The following is a 26,018-nucleotide window of genomic DNA, read 5'->3' on the forward strand; positions in this document are numbered from 1 at the left end:
TTACGGTTACGCGGTATTGTGAAATACATATGAGCCACGCGTCTTTGTTTTTATGTGAAGCAGAGTGTGATGCCGCGTCTTGTTCTGTCCCGTGGGGGCCGAGGGGAGGGGGGAGGGAGTGTGCAAAGGAGTGGATCCTGAACAAATTTTTTAGGAAAGGAAGTAGCTTTTTTCCAGGATGCGCCAAACGTTCAGGAATGAGTTTAAGTATCCTCCTTTTATGACCATTCCGAGGGGTGAGGCTACACTTTGAGGCCTTTTACAAGCTACTGTTATGGAAATTAAAATAGTCCTCTTTATTTTCTAATTGAAGGAAAGTTTCTCTCCCCGGTTGGGGGCATGGTTTTGAGTCCCCCCCCCCCCCGATCAACCAGTGGCGGTGGGTGGGGTTTGGGCCTCTTACTTCGGGACGATGGAGGATCAATATGAGAAGGATAAGCTTTTTCCACGTTTTAAAACAAAAACTCAATAAAATACGCAGACACGAAAACAAAACAAAATTTAACAAAACAAACCAAGATTTTTATTTCCACCTATGACTTCCCTTTGCTACAAGACTTGTCAAGTTTGCGCAAAGCCTTACCAGTTTTGCTGTGGTGTACCTTTTCTCGTTTACCAACGAAGCAATGAGTTTTAATGAGCCCGAATCGGTTTTTCAAACAAGCAAGGTCATTTGGGAACAAGCACGCGCGCAAGTCCCTGTACGGCCGCACTGATAAGGTAGAGCTCGCACGCGCGTCTGAATGACCCCGGACGCCTTTCTCTTTGGGCATGCGCTGTTTATCCTGGCGCACATCAAAACAACAATTCCTTATTTTCTGCCTGCCGAATGATTCCTGGATACACTCTCACTGCGAATGCGCCTTAGATAATATTAGCTTCGATATGTTTGTTTTGTTTTTGCTTCGGTTCATGTAATAAAAAGGCACAAAGAACATAATTCAAGCATTGCTCATTTTAATTCTCTTATCACGAGAACACGTCATACAGATCTAAGTTATCCCTCTGGCGCTCCCTTCAGAAAACACACTTTTGTGATTTTTTTCACTGACGGATATTTTGTTAAATTTTTCAAAATAACTATCTAAGCAATTCTTTTACAAGTCTTCATATTTTAACGAATGCTTCATTTTTCTATTTTCAAACTCTTCCATGATTTTTTGAGAACTTAGTCCCCCAAAACAATTTCTAAAAAACGGCAACTGAGCGCTACACATACAAGAAATCAATGCTTGAATAAGCTTCGAATAATAAATAAAAATTATTCCACCTCTTTTCAAAGAAAAATAAAGATTTTGATTTAACAAACAAGACATTGAGATTATAATTTTGTAATATAAAACGACAGTTTGTCAGTATTAGGTAAATATAAGCATAGAACGGAAATAGACAAATCGAATAAGGAGAGGAACGTCGTTAAATAATCACACACTTTGCGGAAAAGTGGTTTGTCGAGTTCAAAAACGCAAGCAGGGGTGAGATTGGAGAAAAATGAGATATCCATGAAATAATGACCAAATGTTTCGAGGGCTCCACAGCAACGTCAGGTCCATAATAAACATTTGTATTTGCCTGAAGGAACTCCTTAGAATTCACATTCTTTTCACTTTTATATGTACAAACACCCTTATGGTTTACACAGGATTTTCAAGCGATAAAAGAGATTGTTTGAAAATCAGGAAAATCCTGGTGAATAATACTGAAATAACAAAAAACCCCGCAAATCCTATTCCTTTGAGAAAATGCATTTGTTGATATTTGATTGTTCACATAGCTTTGCGAGATATCTTGGCACGAGGCTACAGAGTGTGAAATTTCAAGTTAAAATACTTCCGGATCCAAAATGAAATTTGTGTCAATAAACATGTATTTATATCACCCAAAATACAGGAACGAGCACTGAACATTTTACCCACTAAATCAAATGCCATTTTGTGACATACAAAAAATAGATTGAATTCATACCCAAGTTTCATAATGGTTGTTCTACTCTTGTTCTTTTGTCCTGCTTTATTTCCCTTCCTTCCAAAAGTGTGTAAAATGCCTCATACACAGCCTCACCTTCCCCCCACCCGAAAGGCAATAAAAGGTTTCAGGAAAAACTTCCTAAATTTTCTGGACCCCCTCAAAAAAAAAAGGTTTGGACCGTGGAAATTTGGTTCTGGATACGCCCTTGACTACCAGGTTCTTAGGAATTCTTAAGGATTTAAGGAAGCTGCAGCCCTATACTACAACTGTTTTCCATGTATGGTGCTAAAGAAGTTGAAAACCACCTGGACACAGAACCACAGAAGTGCTCAAGTTCATAACTTTATAAATACTTATTTTTTGGTTAACTTCGTTTTGCACTATACAATTTTACCTCAAAGAAAAGCACAAATAGCTAAGAGGCTTTAGTTCTCTCTCTATTCAAGTATACCATTGGTCTTGCTTCTGTTACAACCACAATGATTCCAATCATGGTTAGATACACTGGACAGCATACGAAACTTGCCACTTCTGTCAAAGGCCACACATAAATATTCACTCCATAGAAATAAACAATTTTTGTACACAGGTATGCTGCAGCACTCCTTACTAATCACATGCCCAAAAGCAAGTGATTATCTTAATAACAAAGAAGAAATTGACATGCACAGCAACTTGGTTACTGAATCAAAAGTCACACACAAAAACACTCTCCAAGCAAAAATGACCCATGAATGGACAACATTTTAAACAACCAATAACAAAATGAACACCTGTTTTGTAAAAATGATGTGCACGAGTGGTTTCTGTATAGGGATGCCATCCTTGCTGACTATGCATACACATATGATTGTGACTTCTTTATTTCGTCCTGTAACATTGATTTCTGCGTAAAACTTAAGGCTCATTCTGTTACATTCTGTGACTTTTGATTCAGTAACCAAGTTGCTGTGCATGTCAATTTCTTCTTGTTATTAAGATAATCACTTGCTTTTGGGCATGTGATTAGTAAGGGGTGTTGCAGCATACCTGTGTACAAAAATTGTTTCTTTCTATGGATTGAATTTTTATGTGTGGCCTTTGACAGAAATGGCAAGTTTCGTTTGCTGTCCAGTGTAGTTATTGCTGCTCTGATTGCCTTCAATTTCAGTTCACCAACTTCACCTGAAAGGACAAATTAATTTCTCAAAAATTGCATTCAACACCTCTGTCCCAGCTGTTTGCAACTTCTGTTAGTCTGCATGCACTTTTATTCTAATTGCAAATAAGAGAAAAATTCTCTCTTAAACAATTTTATTCAGCCTCATTCATAATTGCCGGCATCACAGAAATTACAGAGGGCTGATTTCTACGTCCGAATCAATCACTTCCCGGACAGGCCTACAACAACTGACATAACGTGCCATTGCTGTGTGAACGAGCTGAAAAGCTCTTTAAGATTCTTCAGTTTCAAGGTGTTTAAAGAATAAATTTGCATAAAAAAGCACAGTTGTGGGATTGTTCCCATATCAAGCGTATCACCTCCAAGAGATGTTATTATTGAACAGCTCTGATGCAGTTGAGGCCCAGTAAACATTTCTCTGTGTCCTCCACAACTCATCCAATCTTGAGTCAAATCACAAGTTATCCATTAACATTGTGACAAAACTGGTCTTTGTTGACCCTGTTACTTGTCCCATAAAATACTTGGGCCAGGACTCGACTACAACACAGAATACAACTGTAGGAACCATGCTAGAAACACTGATGGTAGATACTAACCACTTTAAGTTAACTTTAATAATGAAACTGCTCCAACACTTTAAATCCTGACCATATATTTCTAACAATTAAAAGGCTTAGAAACTGCTTCAGAACTTATTAACATCTCAAGAACTTTTCTTTTGAGGAGAGTGAGTTCTACTAAACCATTTCTGATCTGATTCTTACGCCACTGATTCTTGGATGAGGGCACTGGATTTGAAGTTAAAATTGAACCTTGAAAAAGTACCTGACATTAACTCTGTAACTGGACCGCCCATGTTGTTGACTGCAGTTGTCACACAAACATCCATTCATCATCCCTGACAACGCGAGCCACTGGTCCCTCAAAGTGGAAAAGCTGATTGAAGCAACGGCTCTTGGGATCATTGTAGTGCTGGTACGGCACAGAGTGAGACAAGATCTTGAGGCAGACCCAGCAGAAAAACGTGCGGCACTGGGAACAAGACATCTTGTTGCAACCGTCAATTTTCTGCAATGGAAATATGCAGGTAGGGACAAGAACAACTGAGACAGGTTCCCGACCGACAGGAAATAATGTAGGTAGTAACAGGTATGTAGCATGGCCTAGTCCACTAGAACTCATGCACATTCCAAATGAAAACGACTTCTAAAATTGGTTAACCCACTGGCCCTGCACTACCTTCGACTCCCTGTTCTCAGATGAATACAAAACTACAGCAACTGCAGCAACTAATTGGTTAATATCGCAACAAGTCAAAAATGCTCACTACTAAATGTATATTCCTGTACTAACGGCACAATTTCTAGTGCCTTTGATATATGAAGTGCCAAAAATTCTAAGCTGGTTCAGATACTTTCGTGCCTATCTCACTCACACCGCAAGCTAAGCTTTGTAAAAGACCCTCCTTCAACTTGAGCGAGAACTCAAGAAACGAAAGGGACTTCTTAAAGGGAGTGCGAAAGAAGTTTTGTGGAACACCATGGATTTGCGTGACTCTACTGGGCCAGTTGCTGACCTCAATGTTGGTGTGGCACTTGGGACATTCTTTGCTGTTCTCGTCCTTCCACCGTTGTGACTCAAACTCTTCCAGAACCTCTCGGAAGACGCGCCGGCCAAACTGCTGCTCCAGCTTGGCCCTCAGCTCCACACTTCCCTCTTCGTACTCCTTTCGTAGCTTCAAGATCTCCTCTGTTGACAAATGAAATCACGTTTCTGTTGATTACTAAAGCCATATTGAACCAATAATCTATTGAATATCGTACTGCCAGATACTACTGAACTACATGCACAATCAAAACAAGTCCTCTTAACCCTAAAAGAGGCAGGGGAGAGAAACTGCTCTCCCCCCAACATTTCTTCGGATATCTCCACAGTGATTTTATTTTGCACAGGCTGAGCCTTTAGGAATTCTTTCAGTAACTCTTTGCAGTCATTCTGACACCACTTTTGGGAAAATCCAACTGTTCTCGCGCAGTGCCCATTTTGCTGAGATACGTCAGTCAAAAAATGTATAATGTACACTTTTCCACTGCGGTGCTCAATGACAATTGGCTGACATTCGTGGATTTAACTTCCAATGACTGTAACAACAAAGCCACATGTTAGATTAAGTTGAAACTTAAGTTGAAACATCTGTAATGAGGAAGTGCTCTATGTGCATGCCAAGTTTTACAGCAATCACGTATGGGACAGCCAGGTTCTGGGAGGAAATTCCCCCCCTCCCCTGGCTATGAGATAGTCCAAAATAATCCAGCTCTTTTAAGTTAAAGGACCTAAACAGAAATTGCTTATTACAATACAGTACTGGGAAATACCTCTTTTTCATCCGTTTACCTCAACTTTCAATTTTCATTTGGCCACTTTCAAGGACATTTTTGTCTCTTTTTTTCCTGTTAACGCACACTTGCATATTCGTGACATAATTCAAGAAAGAAACCTCCATGTCACAGTTACTTCAGGACCAAATTTGTCAGAAAAAATGGGCATTTTGGGCGCACAATTTGAACACAAAACCACATGAACAAAATCTTCCTGAAATAACATTCAGAAAGCACTTCTGCCCTCATTTGTCAGAAAAGCATAGATACTTGTAAATGTTTAATAAAAGGCACTTTTCAAAAAGATAAAACGAAACAGGAGTGTCAAAAAGTTTTCATGTGGTTAAGAGGATTACAAAGTTCAACAAAAGATGTCCTCAAGGAAAATTCCTGCCTTAGGCCTTATAAACTATTTTTTTAATATAACAGTCGATATTAGCATTTCATTTTTAGACGTAGACGGAATGCCACACAAAGGAAGTACTGTAGTCCAGACTTCTTAAGACCATCACAAGACCCCACAAAACTATTGCATGACCAGAAGTCTGAATTCAAGTCACAAGCAATTTAAGTGAACTGCAAGAAAAGCATTCCTTTGTCATCGTTCACCCTGTTACTTGTCTTGTGAATGGTCTCATGTCTGGTCTCGTGATAGTCTAAACTACAACTCTGCCAAAAAGCAAACCTTTCCGTAGTCTACACGGGGAGACACCGTGGTACGCCATTCTGCACTTCACACAGAATGGATACGCGCAGGCGGAGCACACCGCAATCGTGGTCTCCTTGTCCCTCATGACTGGACACTGACAGGACAAACGGGGGCAGTAGACAATGTCATCCATTCCTTCCAAGGTGCGCTGTAGCAGAAGGCGGTCGTAGGTTGCAAACAGCTCCTTGCTGACCAGTTCACGAACCTTGAGGATATGGAAAAACATGACTGACAATAGATACTTATAATGGTTCTGAGACCTCTTAGCCTGTGATTTGCACTCCCTTGCTACAAATGATATTGACCAAAGATGTACACAGCCACGTTAGTCTACTACTTGCATATACATGTACATCAGTGAAATAGACCTTTATGATTGAAATCTAAAGGACAGTATAAGCTTACATAGCTGCAGCTGCATAATGGATGCACTGTAGTGGAACAATCTATGGGCCTTTTCGAAACGAGTGGATTAGGCTTCGTCTTTGGCTTCCCTGGTACCAGTCAGATCCTCCGCATGCAGTTTCAAATGCTGCCTCAAAATGACTGGAACCAGCGAAGCCGAAGACTAAGCCTAATCCACTCGTTTCGAAAAGGCTCTATGACAGAGTTTTCTTTATCAGTTATTTAACAAGGGTAGCTCTATCAGGTGAAGGAACTCTTCTCCCAATCCGCCCCGAGCTGAAGTGCACCCCCAATCAGGGAAAGAGAGACATGTGGTTACAAGCAGGTTATGCACGCATTCTGCGTGTACACAAAGACCATACATGCCGCAATAGATTAGCTACGCGTACTCAGCATGCTTTGCATCAAACACGCATATACTTGAGCGCATCATGGCATCTCTATGTGGTGAGTACAAAATGAATACGCCCTCTTTAATTCCGCTTGGAGTGGACAGGTTTTTGAAGGTGAAGACAATCATGAAATGTTCAGTTTTAGAGACAGGAGGAGTACCCAAGATAAAATTTTAATGTTCTCAGGAAAACCCAAGGAATCAGGTAGGGACTGTCATTCTAATCCACACATTTGCCTGGGACGGCCAAATTATTTGGCCTATGGGGAGTCTTGTTGATACATGGGTACTTTCCTGACCTTCTACCTCTGTGGCCCAGTTTGAATCCCACTTGGCTGGTACGTTGATTAAATTTTCAGTGTGTATTCGATTCTGTGACTTTCTCCTTGAGTATAGTTTTTTCGTTGGCTTTCATTCCTCCACTTTATGAATTAAAAAAAAATCTTCACCTGCGATCCCTCTTAGTTTCATTTGGTCTGTAGGCTAGTGTCTCTTTTCGGGAACCTTGGGTTCGTTACGAGAAAGAGTTAAAATAAATTTTGAAAACAAAGCTTTTACCTGTGATGGCAAAGCAGGAGAATCACAATCCGTGTCGGGGCAGTTCAAACCCTTGACATTCCCTTCTTCGATTTGCACCTCAAAGTAACCCTTAACACAGTCTTTACAGTAGACGTGGTTGCATCCCTGGAAGTTGATACACTGAGAACCCAGTTTCTCAGAGAAGCAGACAAGGCAACTGTACAGGGAAGCATCAAAGACCCTCTGTCGCTCGGCCCTGTTGTGCTCGATCAGCGTCAGTAAGAGGACACTGGGGCTGCCGATGTCTTGAACAGCGCGGGGATCTAAAGGGGCATGGTCTGGATCACTCTCGTGATCACAGAGCAATGTTCCCTTGTCCTGATCTTCCGAGGAAGGTCGGGAAGCTTGCTCATCTGTTCTATCCGGGGGACAGGCTCCTCGAGCCTCTACTGAGTTGGAACGCAACATCTTCCTGACGTCCAACAACAGAGGCGACTGGATTCCCAAAATCTGTAGGCTTTCATCAATGAGGAACTGTGTCCACTGAAAGATGACGACCTCACCGCGATTCTCATCCCAGATGCGATCCAAATGAGAGCACAATTTGGAGAGCTGGAAATTTTGGGAGCAAAAAAAGGGATGGTATAAACATGAATGCTGTTTAACCCTAACCCCTTGGGTGTACGTAAAATTTCATTGAAATCTGAGGACTTGGGACTGTTGGGGATATATGACAAATAGGTTTCCAGGTACACCATGGAATCGATCTCTTTTGGGCGAGGTGTGGTTCTTAAAAGAACCGGTGAGTGTTAACGTGACATTTTGGCCAGTATGCTCTGGCCGTCCTCTGGGGATATAGCTATTTTTACACACAACCATGAGTGTAGTCTTACAGTAATCAACTACTGTTTATGAATACTACACGGCTCCTGTGGACATTTTATTCCTGGACTCGGTTCTGCAGGTTTCAGGACACTGTAATTATGGCCAGTTCCATGCACCCATGTAAGTTATAATTTGTCATTCTGTTTAAGAGCTTGCTATTTGTGATTTGTAAACAAATCAATTAAAAAACAAACAAAATACAAGCGGCAATTATAGGTGGTACACGCACGTCTTATTTATTGCTGTACTTTCCTACCAATTTCAATTAAAAATAGTAGTCAGCAATGGGCTACCAAACTTCCGCTATCATTCGGAATTGCCCTTGCACGACAATGCCAATCAGTACTGAAAAGTGACACTTCAACCACACAAGTTCAATCAAGTCCCACCTTTAAATCAAGTGGATTTTAAACAGTTCTTAATGGGTATCTTCATAGACGTTTCACTCAACGGCACAAACCGCAAACGAAACTTTAACCAGACCTTATCAACGCTCAGCCACTTGCAGGACAGAGTGAAGGAAGGAGCAGACTTGGATGGATAGTCCTCGGGATACTGGAAGTTGAGCACGATGGGCGGCAGGTGGTTGATGCGCAGAAGAGAGCTGCCATTGCTACCCTCCTGCAACTTCAAACCTGACAGGAAACACTTCATTATTACAGAAATCCTGACAAAGCTGGGAGAAGACTTGAAATTAGGGGCAAGTGGTGTAGTGTACACGTATAGACCCCTCTCTTTCTATGTTGCAGTCTGTAGAAGGGGGCAGGTAGTCCATAGACCCCTTTCTCCTATGTCTACAGCAGTCTACACATGTAACAGGCTAGTAGTTCTGTCATATACACCTGTAGGCCAGTGCATGAAATTTGTGTCAGTGTGAATGGCGCACACACACATCAAGAGTGACGCTGCAAATGCATAAATTCACCATACTCCCTTTCTAACTGGTGCGAACAGTGAACAGAAAACTGAACCTAGGGAAACTATTAAGTACGCTCCTTCAATTGCTAATGCTAACTGTTGAATTAAATCAGTTCAATTATAAAACTTTGACAAGTTTCTTAAAATTCTTATTTCAGTTTGGACAATGGTGTGCAACAGAACATATGGGTTGGCATAATTTGGTTACTCATGTGCGTCGATGCCCCCTCGGGCCTGCAAGTGACCAGAAGAGGTTCCTGCAGGAGAAAAGAGGAATATCTTCTGGTCACTCATAGTCCCTTGGGGCACATCCATGTAGACATGCACTAATGAGCTCATTGCTAGTTCATACATGTACGTGTACAATAGAAGGCAAGTAGTCAATAGGCCTCTCTCGATGTCTTGGTCTGGTGGCTTGACTATGAGAGAATATGGACAAATATGAAGGAACTAGATTTGTTTTTCACACACGTTCATGCAGTAGTTTCATGCACCAGTCTATTTTGCTGTCCCTCCCCCTTTTTTAAAATGACTTTGGACCTCTCGCAGTCATGGAAAATATGAAGGACTCATTTTTTTGCATTAACAAATTCCTCCGTGATCTCACCATGTTTCTTGGCTTGCTGAATGAGTGGACCGTCAAGCTTGATGAAATACAGTACCGCCCACATCTAGTTCCTTTAACGAGCGAGGGCCCTCGATCCACACGCGAGGAACGGGCGAGGGCCTTCCCTTAAAACTCGCGTGTGTGCGAGGAACGAGCGCGTGTCAAACGAGGCGAGTCGGGTAGCTTACAGGCCTCGCGTGACTCTCCCGAGGAACGAGCGAGTGACTCGCAAACGGAGTAGTGCGCGAGGGAGATCCGCGTAGAGCCGGGAGTTTGCACTCCGATGACCATTTACGAATTGGGTCATCGCTCCCCAAACGTCATCAGCGCTAGCGAAAGCGTGACGTGACTATTGGAATTGTCTTTTCCGTTCTAAAGATGTAATAATTTAAATAAGCTGAAGTAAAATAGCCTTACCTGATAGAGACGAAAAGTCCGTGCCCAAAATTCACTTTCGAATAATGTAACACGATGAAAATTGGAACTTCGTGCACTTATACAAAGTAGCTGAATGAAAATTTGAAAAATTGCTGTTGAGTGGCCTTTAGAAAAAACGTCAATGAGAACTGGAACTCACACAAATTATAAACAGTTTTCAAAACCCTAAAGAAATGCACAAGACAAAATAATACATAATTTGAAAACAAAAATATCTGTTTCATTTACGTGTGCTGGCATGAACTTGACATGCCGTGCCGACCAATTCCGTAGTTGTAATTGTAAATGTACCTTAGGCACAAGCCAGTGAATGTGAACTTTAAGGGGGTAAAAGCTTCCACCGTAGTTGCCTTATAAACATCATATACTTTGAGAGGGGATAAATGACATGGTGGGCCTAAGGAGTAAAATGTGATAGCCACTGATTGGCCCCGACTATTCTTTCATTGCGTGAAATAGCTTCAGATGCAAGTTAGGGCCATCCAGCAAACGGGGAAGGATCTGGAATGGTTAATTTTGACAAATGGATTGACCCCCGATTATGTCTTGAATCTTGCGTCTCAGAATTAGAATTTTGCTACGTGTTCGGAACTATTTGCCCGTAAGGAAACTTAACCTTCTTGCGAAATCACTTATTTTTACTCGACTTGATTATTGTGACCTTGTGGGGTGTAAGGCAGCCAATACCTTAGTGCAACGTCTCGATTTTTGTTCAATCGAACAGGAAGGGTCATCTTGAAGGTTCCACCAAGTACACCTCGTGTTTTCGTTTATAACAAGTTGGGATGGGAGCTTACACGTCAGACGTGAACGCCATCTGAATATGATGGTTTATAAATGATTAAGTGGCCTTGTTCCAGATTACCTTAGCACTTTGTTTTCTTATGTAAGCAATCGGCACTCTTATCATACTAGGCATTGTGTGGAGGAAAATCTCTGTCTCCCTCAACAAAGGACAGGGTTTAGGAAGAGAACATTCCAATTTCGAGATGTGCAGGCTTGGAACAAACTGCCTGTGGCGATAAAGCATCCCGTCCCAACAAGTTTAAGTAATTTTAAAAATCAGCTCCCTGTAATGTTTTATTGTAAATTTATAATTGATACTCTGCTTACTTTATATTCTTAGTTTTCTTTACTCATATTATTTAAATTATTCTCAGTATTTTTATCTACAGATATGTAGTTTTACCTGGTTCCATTTTAATCCGCTTTGTCTTATATCTTATGATTGTTCACTAGGACTCATGGGAGAACAGTTTATTTTTTTAAGAACTGAATGAGTCACCCAGTATAAATTAGAAATAATAATAATGTCCCCTGAAAAAGGAAACCTCTTAACAATGACGAAGATAAACTACTGGAATAATCTAAATTAGCACAAGTATTCCTCATTGAGTAAATAACAATCGTCTTTCTAAAGGATTTTTCTTTCAGTCACTGTAATGTGTACCATCTTAAATAGAATATGGGGGCAACGAACCCAAAAATATCGTTTAAATGATAAAGCATGTTAATAAATTTGACTGTTGTTTTGATGATTTCAGCCAAGAAAACCAGATACATTTCCATACTTTTACAAGTGTTTTCTATAAAAAAGCAAACACCACATTTATTAGTACTAAGCAATATATACACGCAGTGTATACAGATGGAACTATTAATGGCATAGGGGTACTCGTGACCGACGACAGCTCACCACGATGAGTGTTACAAGGGGCCGCTAAGCCAAGGGGATTAAAGATATGGTGAATAGGAAGTTTTCACCCTATAGACTCCACCTAACTGAGCCTGGTAAGCGTTGCCGGTTAATTTTCTTCCCCAGTGAATGGATGAGTCAACGCCTGTAATTACTGTGGTGCAACAGATTCTAAGCTAGGGTATAAAGTGTGGGGGGATGAATGTAGCAAGCTAGTTTCCATAACACATGTACATGAGTTCTACCGGCTGCAGCATCTAACACTGACCATCATGTCACGCCTGCCTCTAGTCGTCAAACACCAGATAATCTGCCTTGATAAAGATGGGCACTCTCCAGCGGCCATTCGCCGAAAACTTTTAGGTGATGGTTTCCGAACAGAGACACGCACAGTTCGGCGTTTTCTCCAGCGCTACAAGGTGCACGGAAGATTTGCCGACAAGCCAAGGCCCGGGCGAAGCTCAAGACTCCAACCGCAGCATCTCGACCTCATAGATACCCTTTATGAGAACGATGACGAGCTAACAGCCCAAGACATTCAGCGAGCCTTAATGGACGAAGGGGTTGAGGTCTCCCTTTCAACAGTAAAGCGAGTGAGGAAAAAACTTCAGTGGGTCAAAACGGGGACTAAGTATTGTCAATTGATTCGCATCCCCAACAGACAGTCAAGGCTCGAATTTTGCCAAGCTGCATTGGCTCGGAACGAGACCTTTGACAATGTCATTTTTACGGACGAGTGTTCGATACAGATGGAGTCCCATAGTAAACTTACGTTTAGAAAAATTGGCAATCCAAGAAAACTTAAACCAAAGGCAAAGCATCCCTATAAGGTCCATGTTTGGGGGGGAATTTCAACACGGGGCGTTACTCAAGTGCTCATTTTCGAGAAAATCATGGATAGTCAATTCTACCAAGAAGAGATCCTGAAAAATACACTTCTTCCATTTGCAAACACTGTGTTCCCTGACGGATACAGATTTCAACACGACAATGATCCCAAACACACTAGTAAAGCCACAGTTGAGTTCATGAAAGCAAACGGGATAAATTGGTTCAAAACTCCCGCTGAGTCCCCAGACCTCAACCCCATCGAAAACCTGTGGCATCAGCTCAAGCACCACCTTCGAAGGCGAGTGAAGCCCAAGACTGCTGAAGAGCTGAAGGCAGGTATCCTGGAATTTTGGAGTACGACACCGACCCGAGAACTGTGCAAGAAGTACATACACCACCTACAGAAGGTTATGCCGGTAGTGGTGGAGAGGAAGGGCTGCGCATCTGGGTATTAACACCCATTCATACCAACGGCTCTTTTCAGGGCCGCCATATCTATAAAAGAGATAGACCTAATAAATGGCTTGCTATTAATTTCCATTCATGTCAGACTATAGGAATTCAAATTCCGGTAGATCCGAATAACTGGATTTTTAATCAATTTGTGGGCGTAATAGCCGTACATGTTGATGCATAAAATTAAAAATACAGAACTTTCCAAACTGCTTGAAAGATTTAACAAAGTTAGACTTGGTACACGCGGCAAAAATAATACCGAAACAAAAACATGTGTTAAACCGCCACGGATGGGGTTAAAAAGAGAAATGGATAGCATGTACATGAGCATTCATGTGGGCATTGAGGGGTTAGCGTTTTCGTACATGTACATGTATTGGTATATGGGTGGCAGGCTTACGGAGTAGTTTCTGCTCGCGAAAATGTTTTACTTCCATCGACGTTTCAGCGGCCATAATCTTAACTACTGTAAGCACTTCTCAATTGGTTGGGATCTACGGCATTTAATTAAAAACGTACTCAGATTAAAACAAACGGACATTGGGCCTTGCAAGGTCTTGTGGATATGCCCTTTGCGCTTTGTACCCCACGTAAAGGTATGCTTTCACGAGAAAAACGACTACCGGTACTGTCCCCTCTTACAAACTAAAACTACAATTTTGATGAAGTTTTCTGTAATTGATTTCATGACCTAGAAAATTCTTCATAACTTTGGCAAAATTTCTCCCATCCGTATAAATTGACAGAAAAGTGACTGCAGCCCCTTAATTTGGGTGTCCCTTTATGATTTGTGAAGTTCCAAGTCCCTATTGTTCCGTTCAAAAAAAAATCACCGCCATTGAAACCTCTGGCGGCGCGACACCAGTAAGTACCATCTATTGTCCATTTTCCTCGTAACCCCCCCTCCCCGCGATGCACAGTCATTAGAACAGCGCTGCATGAATCAGCGGATTATTGATTAGTAAGTTAAGTTTCTTCTCCACGCAAATCACTGTTTCAAAGACATCAAAGTCTCCGTTGTGAGAACTTCTTCACTATCCAGATTACAATCGATCGAAGCCTCTCACGGTGTGGGAACACCTAATCTTTAACATTTGGAGTTGAAACGGACCGCCTATCGTCGGTTAACAATAAAGGAGGAGGGGGGGTTACGTCGGGCGTGGTTTGATGGTTGAAAGGTCCACGAGCCTCTGCTTATTTCATATCCAATTCACAAGAACAATAGGTTGCGTCAGTGAGAAACGCTGACGCCACGTCGTATGGCTTGCTAAAATCATCGCATTTTGAAGTTGTCTTCCTTGCACTTCAGTCGCCAAACATTCCAACATGTCGATTCGACGTCAATTGAAAGTTTTTCGTGAAGCCCTCATACATTTTATTGACGAAGGCACAACTGCCGTCCTTCCCACTAAGTTGACAAGAGGCACAGCGCAAGCAATGCTAAAAGTCGGAGAAACTGTGGAAGTGTGCTGGGAAAACAGCGTAGTTCCTGGCAAAATCATCCTGCTTTCCGGTGAGTGTAATAACTGGGGGGAAAAGAGACAGATGTTAACTTTAACACAATGTATATGATAGCCAACAAATCTTTAATGTAAAGAATGATTTATGTCAACCAACATACAGTGTACATGTATTTTGAAATTTCAACTTAGTTTCCGACTGGCACGAGTGCGATGCGTCCAAGGTAGTGTTGGTTCCAATTAACAAGATCCCTCGGATCAAGTGAACCGGATGACTTGGTGATACAACTATGAGATATCGAAAGTTTAATGTTTGGAATTGCCAATAGCATTTCAAGAGTATATGTATTTTAATGCAAGTCTTTAAATGTCTCTCTTTTAAGATGACCATTCCGAGCTCCTCCGTGCTCAACGAGAGATGACAGTACCTCAGCTTTCAAAAAACTGTCTGGTAAGTGCGTTTATACCACTGATTATCGATATGTGTACTTTTCAAAAACCTGTTGTGGCAGTGTGGAATCAAAATTTTTTCGTATTCCAAACAGTTACCTCGCAGTTATTTTATCCGTACTATTTATCAGCCGCATCTAAATTTTCACTTTTTCACTAAATTTTACTTCATGTTTTCTCTTGATATTCATTATCATGCAAACATGGCAAGCACCTTAGTATTCATTCTGTCAATGACTTTTCGTCGCACTTTTGCTGCAAACTGCTGTATTTTATACTTAATTAGATATTTTAGTATATCAGTTGGATTTCCTGTCATTTTTTTATTCTGAAAGCTCAAACCCAACTTGCTGACGCTGAATGCGTCACACCTTTAAGTATCAAAAAGCGTAAATACACACGAGTTTGTGAGAATCTACGTCCCTTCTGTGAAAACTGTATCAATACTCATGCATATCTAACCGTAATTATTTCACTCTGACTAGGATGTCACAACGTCGGGTAGTGACGTCAGTATGAATGAGAATTCAACCGAGATGACAGGGAGCCAGAATGGAAACAGAAAGACAAACGTAAATATCTTAATTAATGAATCTTAGTTAATGCATTACTGGGTCATTGCAACCACCAAAATCAATCGCAAATGTGGCGTCAAAAGTAGTTCTTGACGAGAGGAGATTTATATGCATTTGGCGATTTCATGTTTCTTTAAACTGTTGGCTGTCATTCGTTATTTAAAATCTAACATGCATAACCGTAGAATGGACGCTTAATGCACATTTTTCGTGGCCATTTCTTTCCAGGCATGCAAGCAAACAGTGACGAAGCAAAAGGGTTGCAGTGTTAAGCGCAAGGACACAGCGGTATGTTTTAATAAGTAAATAGGAACATGTAATAAAAATTTGATTTTGGCTTAACTCTTCTTTTTTTGAAATGTGAAATTAAATATATATCTCTTGCCCTTTTCACAGGAAACTGCATGTGCAAAGAAAATAAAGACAGCGAAGGTTGTGGTCCAGGAGAAAAATGCAACTAAGGCAAAGAAGAAGGAGGTATGATGGTATAAGTAGATCGTTTTAATTTATGAGCTAATAAAAATTCATTCATGAAAGAAAAAAAATCATAAAAGTCAAAATTAAGCCTCTTTGCAACTACGTTACATGTTTCTTTCCACACTGTTTGGACTATTTAAAGATGCATGTTTTGATTTATTGGGCCATCTTCAAAACTAAGTATTTACTCATTTTCCCTTTCCAACCCAGGCTGCAAGAGTTGTATGCAGAGGGGCCGGGCCATTGGAACCACTCTGCGACATAACAAATACGGTTGGTTTGAGTAATTTACTTTAAAGAGCAAGGACACATACAGTTTATTTACGTTATTTTGTTTTCTGAATTATTCTTTGTAAATTTCTTGTGTAGATACAGGAAAAAGACAAAAAAAAATACTCTACAGTTGCTTTTTACATCACCTACTGAAGAAAAAAAATAAGGACCAAATTTTACGGCTTTCCTATCCACACATTTCACTTCTAGCATGTAAATACCCCACTTACCATTCGGGCAGAATCGTTCAAATAAAGATCATGCTTACAGTCCACAATTCCTCATCAACCTGTAAAATGTGATTATTGAAAGAATGAACAACAGGTGGGATATGCTACACTACAGAAAATAATTCAATGCTGGGGCTCCTCTGCAAGTTAGTTACATGCATTTCAAAGAGACATGCTTGAGCCCTGTAATATTTTGTTGCAGCAGGTATGGAATTTAGTTGCACCAAGACTTGATGAGGAAATCCCCATGGAGGTGGAACCCCAAGACCAGCAGGGACCCGCAGATCAGCAGGGACCCACAGATCAGCAGGGACCCACAGATCAGCTGGAACCCACAGACCAGCAGGGACCCACAGATCAGCAGGGACCCACAGATCAGCTGGAACCCACAGACCAGCAGGGATCCACAGATCAGCAGGGACCCACAGATCAGCAGGGTCCCACAGACCAGCAGGGTCCCACAGACCTACAGGGACCCACAGATCAGCAGGGACCCACAGACCCGCAGGGACCCGCAGATCAGCAGGGACCCACAGATCAGCAGGGACCCACAGATCAGCTGGAACCCACAGACCAGCAGGGATCCACAGATCAGCAGGGACCCACAGATCAGCAGGGTCCCACAGACCAGCAGGCCTCAGAAGGCCAGCAGGCTTCAGAAGGCCAAGCAGAACAGGAGTGGCAGTCAACATTGCATGATGATATGCTTGGGCTACCTGAAGAGCATGACTGGCCATTTTCTCCAGTACCCTCCCCTTCAACTTCAAGCAGTGTGCAATTGGGTTCACTCGACCTATCAAAGGTAAATCACTTGTTAGCTTTTGTATTCTTTTTGTAGCAAAACCATTTTCTAAAATTCTTTGACAAACTGCCAAAACTAATTAACTCAAATGAAGTTCTTATCACTGAGGATTACATGAATGGGAAATGGAAAGCCCAACATCGGGGCTGGATTAAATTAATAGAACGCTCATCCTTTGCAGCTGGGTGCAGACATTCTGAATTCAAATGAGCATTTTATAACACGACATGTCAACACTTAAACACGACATTTAAACACGACATGTCAGTTAAACACCAAGGCAATACCATCTGCAGCAGATACACTGATGTTTTTATGCAGAACAAAATGAATCGCTCATTCACTGATTACATGTATGTACGCATGTAGTTGGGATTGTAACTTGTGAGACAGCCAAGTTAAAATGCGGTTAGTAGAAAAGTATATAGAGTACCGAAGTGTGACATCACTGTGAACCAGAAGTGCAGTACAAACAAATGGAGTACGCGCGCATGTTGGTTCACGCGCTGGTTCTGCCGTAATGCCTTTTACACACAGAATTGTGCGCGTGTTGTATTAACTTCGATATAAAAAAGGGGGTTTTAAGGTCAAAAGGTGCTGAAAAGGTCAAAAGGTGCTGAAATGCACAATGAAGATGTAACTTTTCTTTGCTTAAGATGAAAACTAACTTAAACCTGTACTCTTTTTTTACTTACATGTAGCTTGATTGTAACTCATGCCCCTGCTTGAAGACTGTGGAGGAGTTAACAAAACTGGCCCTTGGAAACAGGAAGTTGCTTGAGGAAAACAACAGGCTTCTTCAGCTCCTCCTGAAGGAAAAGAGTAGTGGCGCTACTGGTATTCACACTACAAGTTCAGACTACATTCAAATCCAAACTATACCGAACATTGAGGGTTTTCAGGCAGGTACTGAGGAGTCATTAATTTCACAAGAAAAAATCATGCAGATCTTCAACAAACGATCCTCAATTCCTAATTTTGCATTAACTTTGATAAGGGAATTATTTACAGAGTCAGAGATGATGAGATCTAACTGTAGGGGGGTCAGGGGGAAGGATACGTTAGATCCTCATAGATTGACGTTTGTCAAGGATATAGTTGAAAAGTATGTTTCCATACCCAAGCAGGAGTATGAGGTTTATTGGAGCAAAAAGTGTGTAACTGCTATTGATGAAGGATGTAGAAGGCTGTGCAGGAAGCCCAAAGGAGACATTTAGAAAGACCCAGTGAGGTACAAACAATTCTAACTTGCAAATTAAAGTAAATACATGTACCAAACAAACATGCTTAGCTGGATTTATGAGAAAGGGGCAGGAGGGGCTTTTTATTTTCAAGATGGCCGGCATTAATTTTACAAAATCAAACTCTTGATTTTCCATTGTAAACATGAAACAGTTGTGTACACATTTCAATATTAACAAGTAAAACATGGGTACTAAGAGTACATGTATTTGGAAAATTCAGGTGTGAGAAACTGATGGGAAACAAAGTGGAAGTTCCTCAAGCTTATTGTGCTGATGAGTATTCTATTGTTTTAGCTTAATTGACCTTTGACCTCATTGTTTTGCAACCAAATTCAATAAAGTTCTTAAGACCATAGAGAAGAATCCACACACCAAATTTGAAGTCAGTAAGATAATTTTTTCATCTTATTGCGCTGACAGGTATTCTATTGTTTTAGCTTAATTGACCTTTGACCTCATTGTTTTGCAACCAAATTCAATAAAGTTCTTAAGACCATAGAGAAGAATCCACACACCAAATTTGAAGTCAGTAAGATTAACTTTTTTTATCTTATTGCGCTGACAGGTATTCTATTGTTTTAGCTTAATTGACCTTAGACCTCGTTTTGCAACCAAATTCAATAAAGTTCTTAAGACCATAGAGAAGAATCCACACACCAAATTTGAAGTCAGTAAGATTAATTTTTTTTATCTTATTGCGCTGACAGGTATTCTATTGTTTTAGCTTAATTGACCTTAGACCTCATTGTTTTGCAACCAAATTCAATAAAGTTCTTAAGACCATAGAGAAGAATCCACACACCAAATTTGAAGTCAGTAAGATTAACTTTTTTTATCTTATTGCGCTGACAGGTATTCTATTGTTTTTGCTAACTTGACCTTTGACCTCATTGCTTTGCAACCATATTCGATAGGGTTCTTTAGACCGCAGAGAACACTCCAGAAACCAAATTTGAAGTCGACAAGATAAAGAATTCTCAAGTTATTGCACTGACAAGAATTGTGGAAGTGCACACACACACACCCACTGAAGGACAAGGCAGAAACAGCAGCCCCCTTATTGTGAGCATAACCAGGATTAAATTATTTAAGCCATCTTATTAAAAAAATATTTTTTTTTAATATTCTGAGGGAGAATAAGTTAAAATTTAGCACACTCTTGAGTTATAGGACTTACCCTATTCAGCGGTTTTGTGCAAAATCCATTGTCCACAGAGACCAAGAATCTGAAACATTCTTCACATATCAAGGTATTTTCAAGTAAAAACATACACAAGAAAATTGGAAAACGTTTGGCTAACCAAACTCAGTCTTCTCTGCTTTTTGTATAGGCTGACATGATTGAAATGATTATATTATTGTATGAGACATTACCTCTGAACTGATGATGGTAATTAACATGATGAATAGTGGCAAAATGATGATGACTAATGGTGATACAAGGTGTAAATGTTAACTGTCAGAATGCTTGTCAACAGACTTATTATTGTTTCCGTCATGTCCATGATTAGGAAAAGCTTATCTTTCCAAACTTTGCACAACGATCAAAAACGAAAAGGTGGGAGAGTTACATGAACTTGGTCCGGTCCAGGTACTAAGTATGAATAAGATGAAAACAGACGATCGTCCACTGAACCTGTTGAAAGTCTGAATGAAGCCATCCGCCGCTTTGCGATGGTTCTGTGAACGAAAAACAACTTTGTAGCTCCATGCCCAAACTGGAGATTTCACAAAAATGTCTTCCAAGGCAGCTCCGATATATCAGAACATGGTTCATGTACTCCGATCCACCACACCATCCCCATCACACGTACAGCACATGTACTGTACTGTACATGTACGTACATTACTGTACATAACGTTTACACCACACCGCCATGATGACTGCTGTATTCAGTAGTAGATTTGAGCTGCTTCAACTTACCGTATTTCCGATCAAAATTTGTTGCTGGAGGAGGACCAAATGTGACAAGGTCGGAAATACGGGGTGATGTGTAGATTTACAAATTTGAAATAAATACAAACCATGCTAACTTTTTTTTCCAGAAAAAAATGTTGTTCATGTCTAATTTCTGATTTTGACGAAAAATAAAGTGGTTCAAGGATTTGGACAAGTTGACTTTGAGTTGGTCCCATGTTACACACGTGTACCTGAAGGACCCTGGTTGTCTCGGGTACCAATCAACAGTCAGCGAGCAATGAATATGGATGACCATGACGTTACTGTACGTTTGTGCCCGTGGACAACGAAAACGTTGCTTGCAGTCAGAGTGTTGCGGTACAGTGCTTGAGCTTCTGCTGACGTCATGGACGTGCATATTCAATACTCGCTCTATGCGGCTCATGTCCAACCTTTTTAATTTTGTGCTACATATCTAATGCTCTACATGCAGTCATAACAACTGCCTATGCATGCATTATTTTGTGGAATAGGTCTACTTAATAATACTTAATAGGCCTATTTCTACAGCAGTTTGTTTACTTTCTTGGTAAATCTGTTTTCCAAGAGGGTAATTGCAAACAGGATAGGCTTTTTTTTTTTTACCTGCAGTTCAGATTTACAGTATAGGCCTACATGTTTGTATTCACATATACCCATATAAGTGGTATTTAAAGTAAATAAAGGAAAGCAAGGGGCAGCTGCTATAATTACACCAAATTTTGTCGAAACATTCGTCCGCGTATCTGAAGCACTAGAATCAGGCTGGGGGCCGCCGACCCAAATTGCTACACTCTTTCTTTGCGGACGTCTCAGAAATAATTACAGAAATTCATCCAATAGCAAAATTTGTTACGCGCTGTGTGGAGACCAATTGACCAATTGAAACGCTCGTTATGTACATGTGGCCATGGCCAGTGCCGGCCCATGAGACAATTATCACAACACATCATTCGTTTATTAAAGATTGATCAAGATAACCAATGATTTGAAATGTATCGCCAAAAGACACGTGATCAGTGCTACATGTACTTGGTTGAAAGGTTAAATTACCACACGTTTTAATCATTTAGCAGTCCATAGAAAGTGACGGCAATGTTTGTAAAAAAAGAAAGGTCTGTATTTTGCACGCACTGATCCCAAAATCATGAAAATGAGGAGTCATCTTTGTCAGGTTTTCCTCTGTCAGGGTAGGGGAAACACCTTTTATTTCATATCGAAGCTCAGTGCTATAAAATTTTAACGATAGACGGTGTAACAAATTGTACAACCCCGGCCAATCCCTGCTATCGTCCCGGGTCAGCAGGGCAGCCATTGTACAACCCAGGCCACCTTTTTTGGACATCCCCGGGTACGTCCCCGCTACATTTTCGAAAGTCTTGGGTCCCCCGAGTCCGGGATTACAATCGACGGGTGCATAATTAACGTTATTCTAACTCAAAACTAACAATAAATCGGACACCATATTCCCAAATACTGTTTTGATGTTGCTTGGAAAATTTGTCCGACCATTTTTTGTTTTGTTCGGACAAACACAATAATAAGTGCTCGGCAAATGACCGCTGTCCGACTGTAATTATGAGAAAAGTTACAAATAAACTAATTCGTGTAGGATCTGAACTTCTGAAGGCGGCTCCTTAATGTCATGGAGTCCATGATAATATCTTGTAGATAATAATTGACTTCCCATAGTAGCAACCGCTGCACATATTCTGTTGACACCTCCAAGAGCCAGATAAAGTCACAACAGACACTCACTTGATAAAGCTGGGAAAAAATCTGAAGCAGTTGGAAGTGTTGAATGATGGGGGAAGGAAATGTCATTTTGTTATTTGCAGTAAATATTCTATTTCCTTAAATATACAGGTTGTTGAGCGCTTTTTAATGAAGAATGTTAATAACAAATTCTGACCCAGAGAAAGACCGATATAATTTACAATTAATTTTATGTACAATTTTAATTGACAGATCCGTTTTCGAAATGGGAACAGTAATATAAGTGAAAAAAAATCGTTCAGCTTAACTACGATGTGTCAGACACGAGCGTATTATTTTATCCCAACCGATTTCCGGTCCGTTGAAGCCGCGCCCAGGCAGCTAGGCTGCTGGCACATTTTCACCGTTCTTTGCACTGAAGACTGACGTTGATAACCCGCATTGCCCAACTACGAACAGCTTTACGAGCGAGGGATACTCGCTGTGTTCCGGCACGCAACCTGGCAACGAGCGAGTCCCTCGTTTAGATCGTAATCCACTAGTTATAAACTCGCGAGTGAGGGGCTTCCCTTGCGAGGCCCCTCGTTAGCTTGCGAGGCGCCTCGTACTCGTTACAGAATTTCCTCGCTCGCGCTCGCTCGTTGCTCGCGAGGAAACGGACCTACATGTGGGCGGTACTGTATTCCTCCGGCAGTTCCAAGTGAGCCGAGAACTCTCCGCCATTGTTGTCGTTTTCGGCGACAAATATCCTCTCCTCGTAGATGCTAGCCAGGGCTGTCACCTCATCGGCTTGGGCCTCTGCATCATCACTGCTCATGATACGGCCTGAGTCTGAGGAACCATCTTAGAATAATTACACTGAACCAGTACTGGGCAAAGTTCCGTTCACAGACACCACTAACTTTCCTCTGCAGCAGTTTATCAGCCATCAGAAAGTGACAACGTGCCATAAAAATTCAAATTTAGCTGGGAGAATACAGAAGCACTTACTAAGAAACCACTTATAATTTTTCAGACCAAGTCTCACAGGATTTGTACACAAGGTGCCAGAGATGTCCATGTATGGAACTCTTTCCCCCAAGCTTGGGTGTTGGACTGACATAGCGGGAGTATTCTTTATTTTTGGCCATATGCAATGGTGTGGCATATCATTCACTTAACTTTACTCGGCATATTTTGTATGGCAAAAATATTGTACAGTAATACATGTCATTGTGATATTCAGTGTAAAATAGGCCTATTGGAAAATTGTAGTCAGAGTAACTAGGACCATATGAATCATCCTTTTTAAACATTTTCCTGAGTATTGCCCGATCATTTTCAAATGTTGAAAGGTGATTTGAGGGGTCCTAGTTACTCAGACTAGGCAAACTGCAAGAAACAAAATTACACAATTTAGACCTAAAAGGACAGATTGAGCTTTACAAACAAAAGCATGCCTTTTCCGAAGATAGCCTACATGTGTACATGAGACCTGACAGCCATACCAGGTATGTCAGGGGTTCAAGTTATCCTACCTTGATCTCATTACTATTCTGCATAATTTCAAGAGACAAAGAAACTGGCAGCTCATTAACATGTCAGTCATTCAGGGAGAATCCCTGTAAATCCAAAAGTGTGGGCTAATTCACCCCTCGGTATAGAGAATTTATGCATAGAATGAAGAATTCCAGCCATAAAATTCTAAGAAGCCATTTTTTGATTGTGAAAAAATCCTCTGTTTACTTAATCTGATCCATGCAGATTCAAAACTATGCAGAGCTGCAACTTTTGGAAAGACATAGCAGTACCAGAGAAAGAAAAAATAAATTCATTTTGAGAGCACACGTAAACTGTACAGGCAGCCTAAGTGCGTCCATAAACATGAAGGAGAAGCTCTACGGTGCGTCACCCGTAAGTTGCACTAAACGCACTGCCATCCATCATTTTGCCCATTGCCTGCCCACGCTTTTTAAAACCAGGGTTAACTTATAAGTGAAAGACTTGTGGTTTTATATATTTTTCTAACACACCCCTTCTTGGTTCTTTATCCTGGTTGACTAAAATACGGTCACATGCGGTTCACTAATACACATGTAGGCTAGTACATGAATTTGGAATCAGCTTGACTTGACACGCACCTAGACATTGCGCGCACACATCAAGTCCAGAGACTAGTGTGCAGTCAGATACTAGTCCTTAACATTTGTGACTGGTTATTGTGCCCTCTGGCAGTTAACCCGGGAGGATGTCTTTTCTTAGTTGTAGGCCTATACAGCAACTCAAAATTGGAGTGTGTCTATGAAAACTAAAATGAACATTCAATTTTTGGGCAATTTTTGAAGTGCTAATGAAAGTTGAATTAAAACAGTAAAAACACTGAATGCTTTTTTCTAGTTTGAGTGGGCAATGTGGTCACTAGTCCACGCCCCCATACGCATGCCCCTCTGGACTCTGAGTGACCGAGAGAGTCCTATTTCCCTCGGCCGAAATGGGACCTTCTTCTGGTCACTGTCACTCACAGTCCCTTGGGGATATAGACATGATACTATTGATAGATGTGCACTAGTGACTTCATTGCATGTGTACATGATGTACATGTAGTGTATCGATACATGAACGTAGTAGGCCAATGTCTGGGGGCCAGGCCAACTGAATTGGGCCGGCCGGGTGGCCGGAATTTTCCCATCTCACGTCACTTACCAAGTTACTGGTTCCTCAAAACTAAGTAAACGTCCTATCAGAGATTAAATGCCAACGCTTGAGATGAGCTTATGAGAAGAAACTTGTTTTTCTCACGAGAATACAGTAACTTTGTTGTCAGCGTTGGTGACAGCAAGTGCAACAAATTTATACAGAACTCGCGACGTACATGTACTGTACATGTGTACTACCTGCATGTGCGTACATACGGCGCGCGACGTACATGACAGCAGTAGGTGCAGTGAAACTGAGGAATGTACACGTACTATATTGCGCCACCGCCGGTAAGGTCAGTCAGGTTCCCGTTTCTGTCAGCTTTATATCCCATTTGCTGAAAAAGGGGTACCTGACTTACAAGGGGGGGAACAAGACCTGACTGCTAATACCAATGGGAAAAGGGTTTTTCCAGTCTTGAGAGAAGACTAGGGCTGCATCCGGCGAATTTGTTTTCTAGAGCCAGGGCCGTTTTCCAATACTCAACTTCGGCTCCGTCTCAGGCTTCAACTGTTTTTTACTAGCGGACTTTTAAGCTGTAAGCCCAGTAATCAGTCTAACAGTGCCACAGAACATCAAATGAGATGAAAAAAAGCCAAAAATTACAGTAATCCGATGTAATTTAAACGCTTCAGGCGCACAATCGGGGACTGGTTTTGGGAATGAAGCCTGCGACGGAGACGAAGTTGAGTATTGGAAAACGACCTAGGTCTAAGTGTTCATTCCACTGGAAATTCGCGGAGAGGTGCACATAAGACCTAGCCGATGAGAGCCTGTTTTGAACACGGTCTCCACGTATGTCTCATGAAA

General features: G+C 41.2%; 2 protein-coding genes and 1 long non-coding RNA gene across 6 annotated transcripts; 1 reads left to right on the forward strand and 2 right to left on the reverse strand.

The window, feature by feature from the left end:
- Window positions 1–500: 500 nt before the first annotated feature.
- Window positions 501–25,440, reverse strand: rnf14 (ring finger protein 14). The gene is made up of 8 exons (XM_022243380.2): window positions 25,215–25,440; window positions 23,213–23,363; window positions 9,946–9,992; window positions 8,904–9,055; window positions 7,575–8,147; window positions 6,197–6,425; window positions 4,710–4,882; window positions 501–4,201 (listed from the first exon to the last, which is right to left on the reverse strand). Exons 2-8 carry the CDS (start codon window positions 23,347–23,349, stop codon window positions 4,007–4,009), a joined length of 1,506 nt encoding a protein of 501 aa, XP_022099072.2. The 5' UTR covers window positions 23,350–23,363; window positions 25,215–25,440; the 3' UTR covers window positions 501–4,006.
- LOC147799975 (uncharacterized) lies at window positions 13,471–20,653 on the reverse strand. Of its 2 annotated transcripts, none has more exons than XR_015424290.1 (5): window positions 20,514–20,653; window positions 20,055–20,113; window positions 18,329–18,442; window positions 16,832–16,890; window positions 13,471–14,892 (listed from the first exon to the last, which is right to left on the reverse strand). It is a non-coding gene; the product is annotated as an uncharacterized LOC147799975 (long non-coding RNA). The 2 variants fall into 2 exon arrangements; XR_015424289.1 differs by having other exon boundaries at window positions 20,449–20,588.
- On the forward strand, window positions 14,693–20,021 carry LOC147799976 (uncharacterized). Of its 3 annotated transcripts, none has more exons than XM_087132800.1 (8): window positions 14,693–14,879; window positions 15,210–15,277; window positions 15,762–15,848; window positions 16,080–16,139; window positions 16,248–16,328; window positions 16,539–16,601; window positions 17,034–17,633; window positions 18,335–20,020. In XM_087132800.1, the coding sequence occupies exons 1-8, from the start codon at window positions 14,693–14,695 to the stop codon at window positions 18,848–18,850; spliced, it is 1,662 nt and encodes a 553-aa protein (XP_086988926.1). In that variant the 3' UTR covers window positions 18,851–20,020. The 3 variants fall into 3 exon arrangements, with proteins under 3 accessions (XP_086988926.1, XP_086988927.1, XP_086988928.1); XM_087132801.1 differs by having other exon boundaries at window positions 17,037–17,633; window positions 18,335–20,019; XM_087132802.1 differs by lacking the exon at window positions 16,080–16,139 and having other exon boundaries at window positions 18,335–20,021.
- Window positions 25,441–26,018: the final 578 nt, after the last annotated feature.

The sequence above is a fragment of the Acanthaster planci genome, linkage group LG02 (genome assembly GCF_054643075.1).
Source record: "Acanthaster planci isolate LZ-2023a linkage group LG02, COTS_SCS, whole genome shotgun sequence".
Classification (NCBI taxonomy): domain Eukaryota; kingdom Metazoa; phylum Echinodermata; class Asteroidea; order Valvatida; family Acanthasteridae; genus Acanthaster; species Acanthaster planci.

Bases quoted from the DNA above. Each gene is read 5' to 3' on its own strand.
- LOC147799976 (XM_087132800.1), top strand. From the start codon at position 14,693: ATGTCGATTCGACGTCAATTGAAAGTTTTTCGTGAAGCCCTCATACAT. The intron at 15,278-15,761 runs GTAAGTGCGTTT...CACTCTGACTAG, and splicing joins AGCTTTCAAAAAACTGTCTG to GATGTCACAACGTCGGGTAG. The intron at 17,634-18,334 runs GTAAATCACTTG...ACTTACATGTAG, and splicing joins GTTCACTCGACCTATCAAAG to CTTGATTGTAACTCATGCCC.
- rnf14 (XM_022243380.2), bottom strand. From the start codon at position 23,349: ATGAGCAGTGATGATGCAGAGGCCCAAGCCGATGAGGTGACAGCCCTG. The intron at 9,056-9,945 runs GTGAGATCACGG...GTTTCCTGTCAG, and splicing joins TCAGCAAGCCAAGAAACATG to GTTTGAAGTTGCAGGAGGGT. The intron at 4,202-4,709 runs GTCAGCAACTGG...TTTCCATTGCAG, and splicing joins AGTGCCACACCAACATTGAG to AAAATTGACGGTTGCAACAA.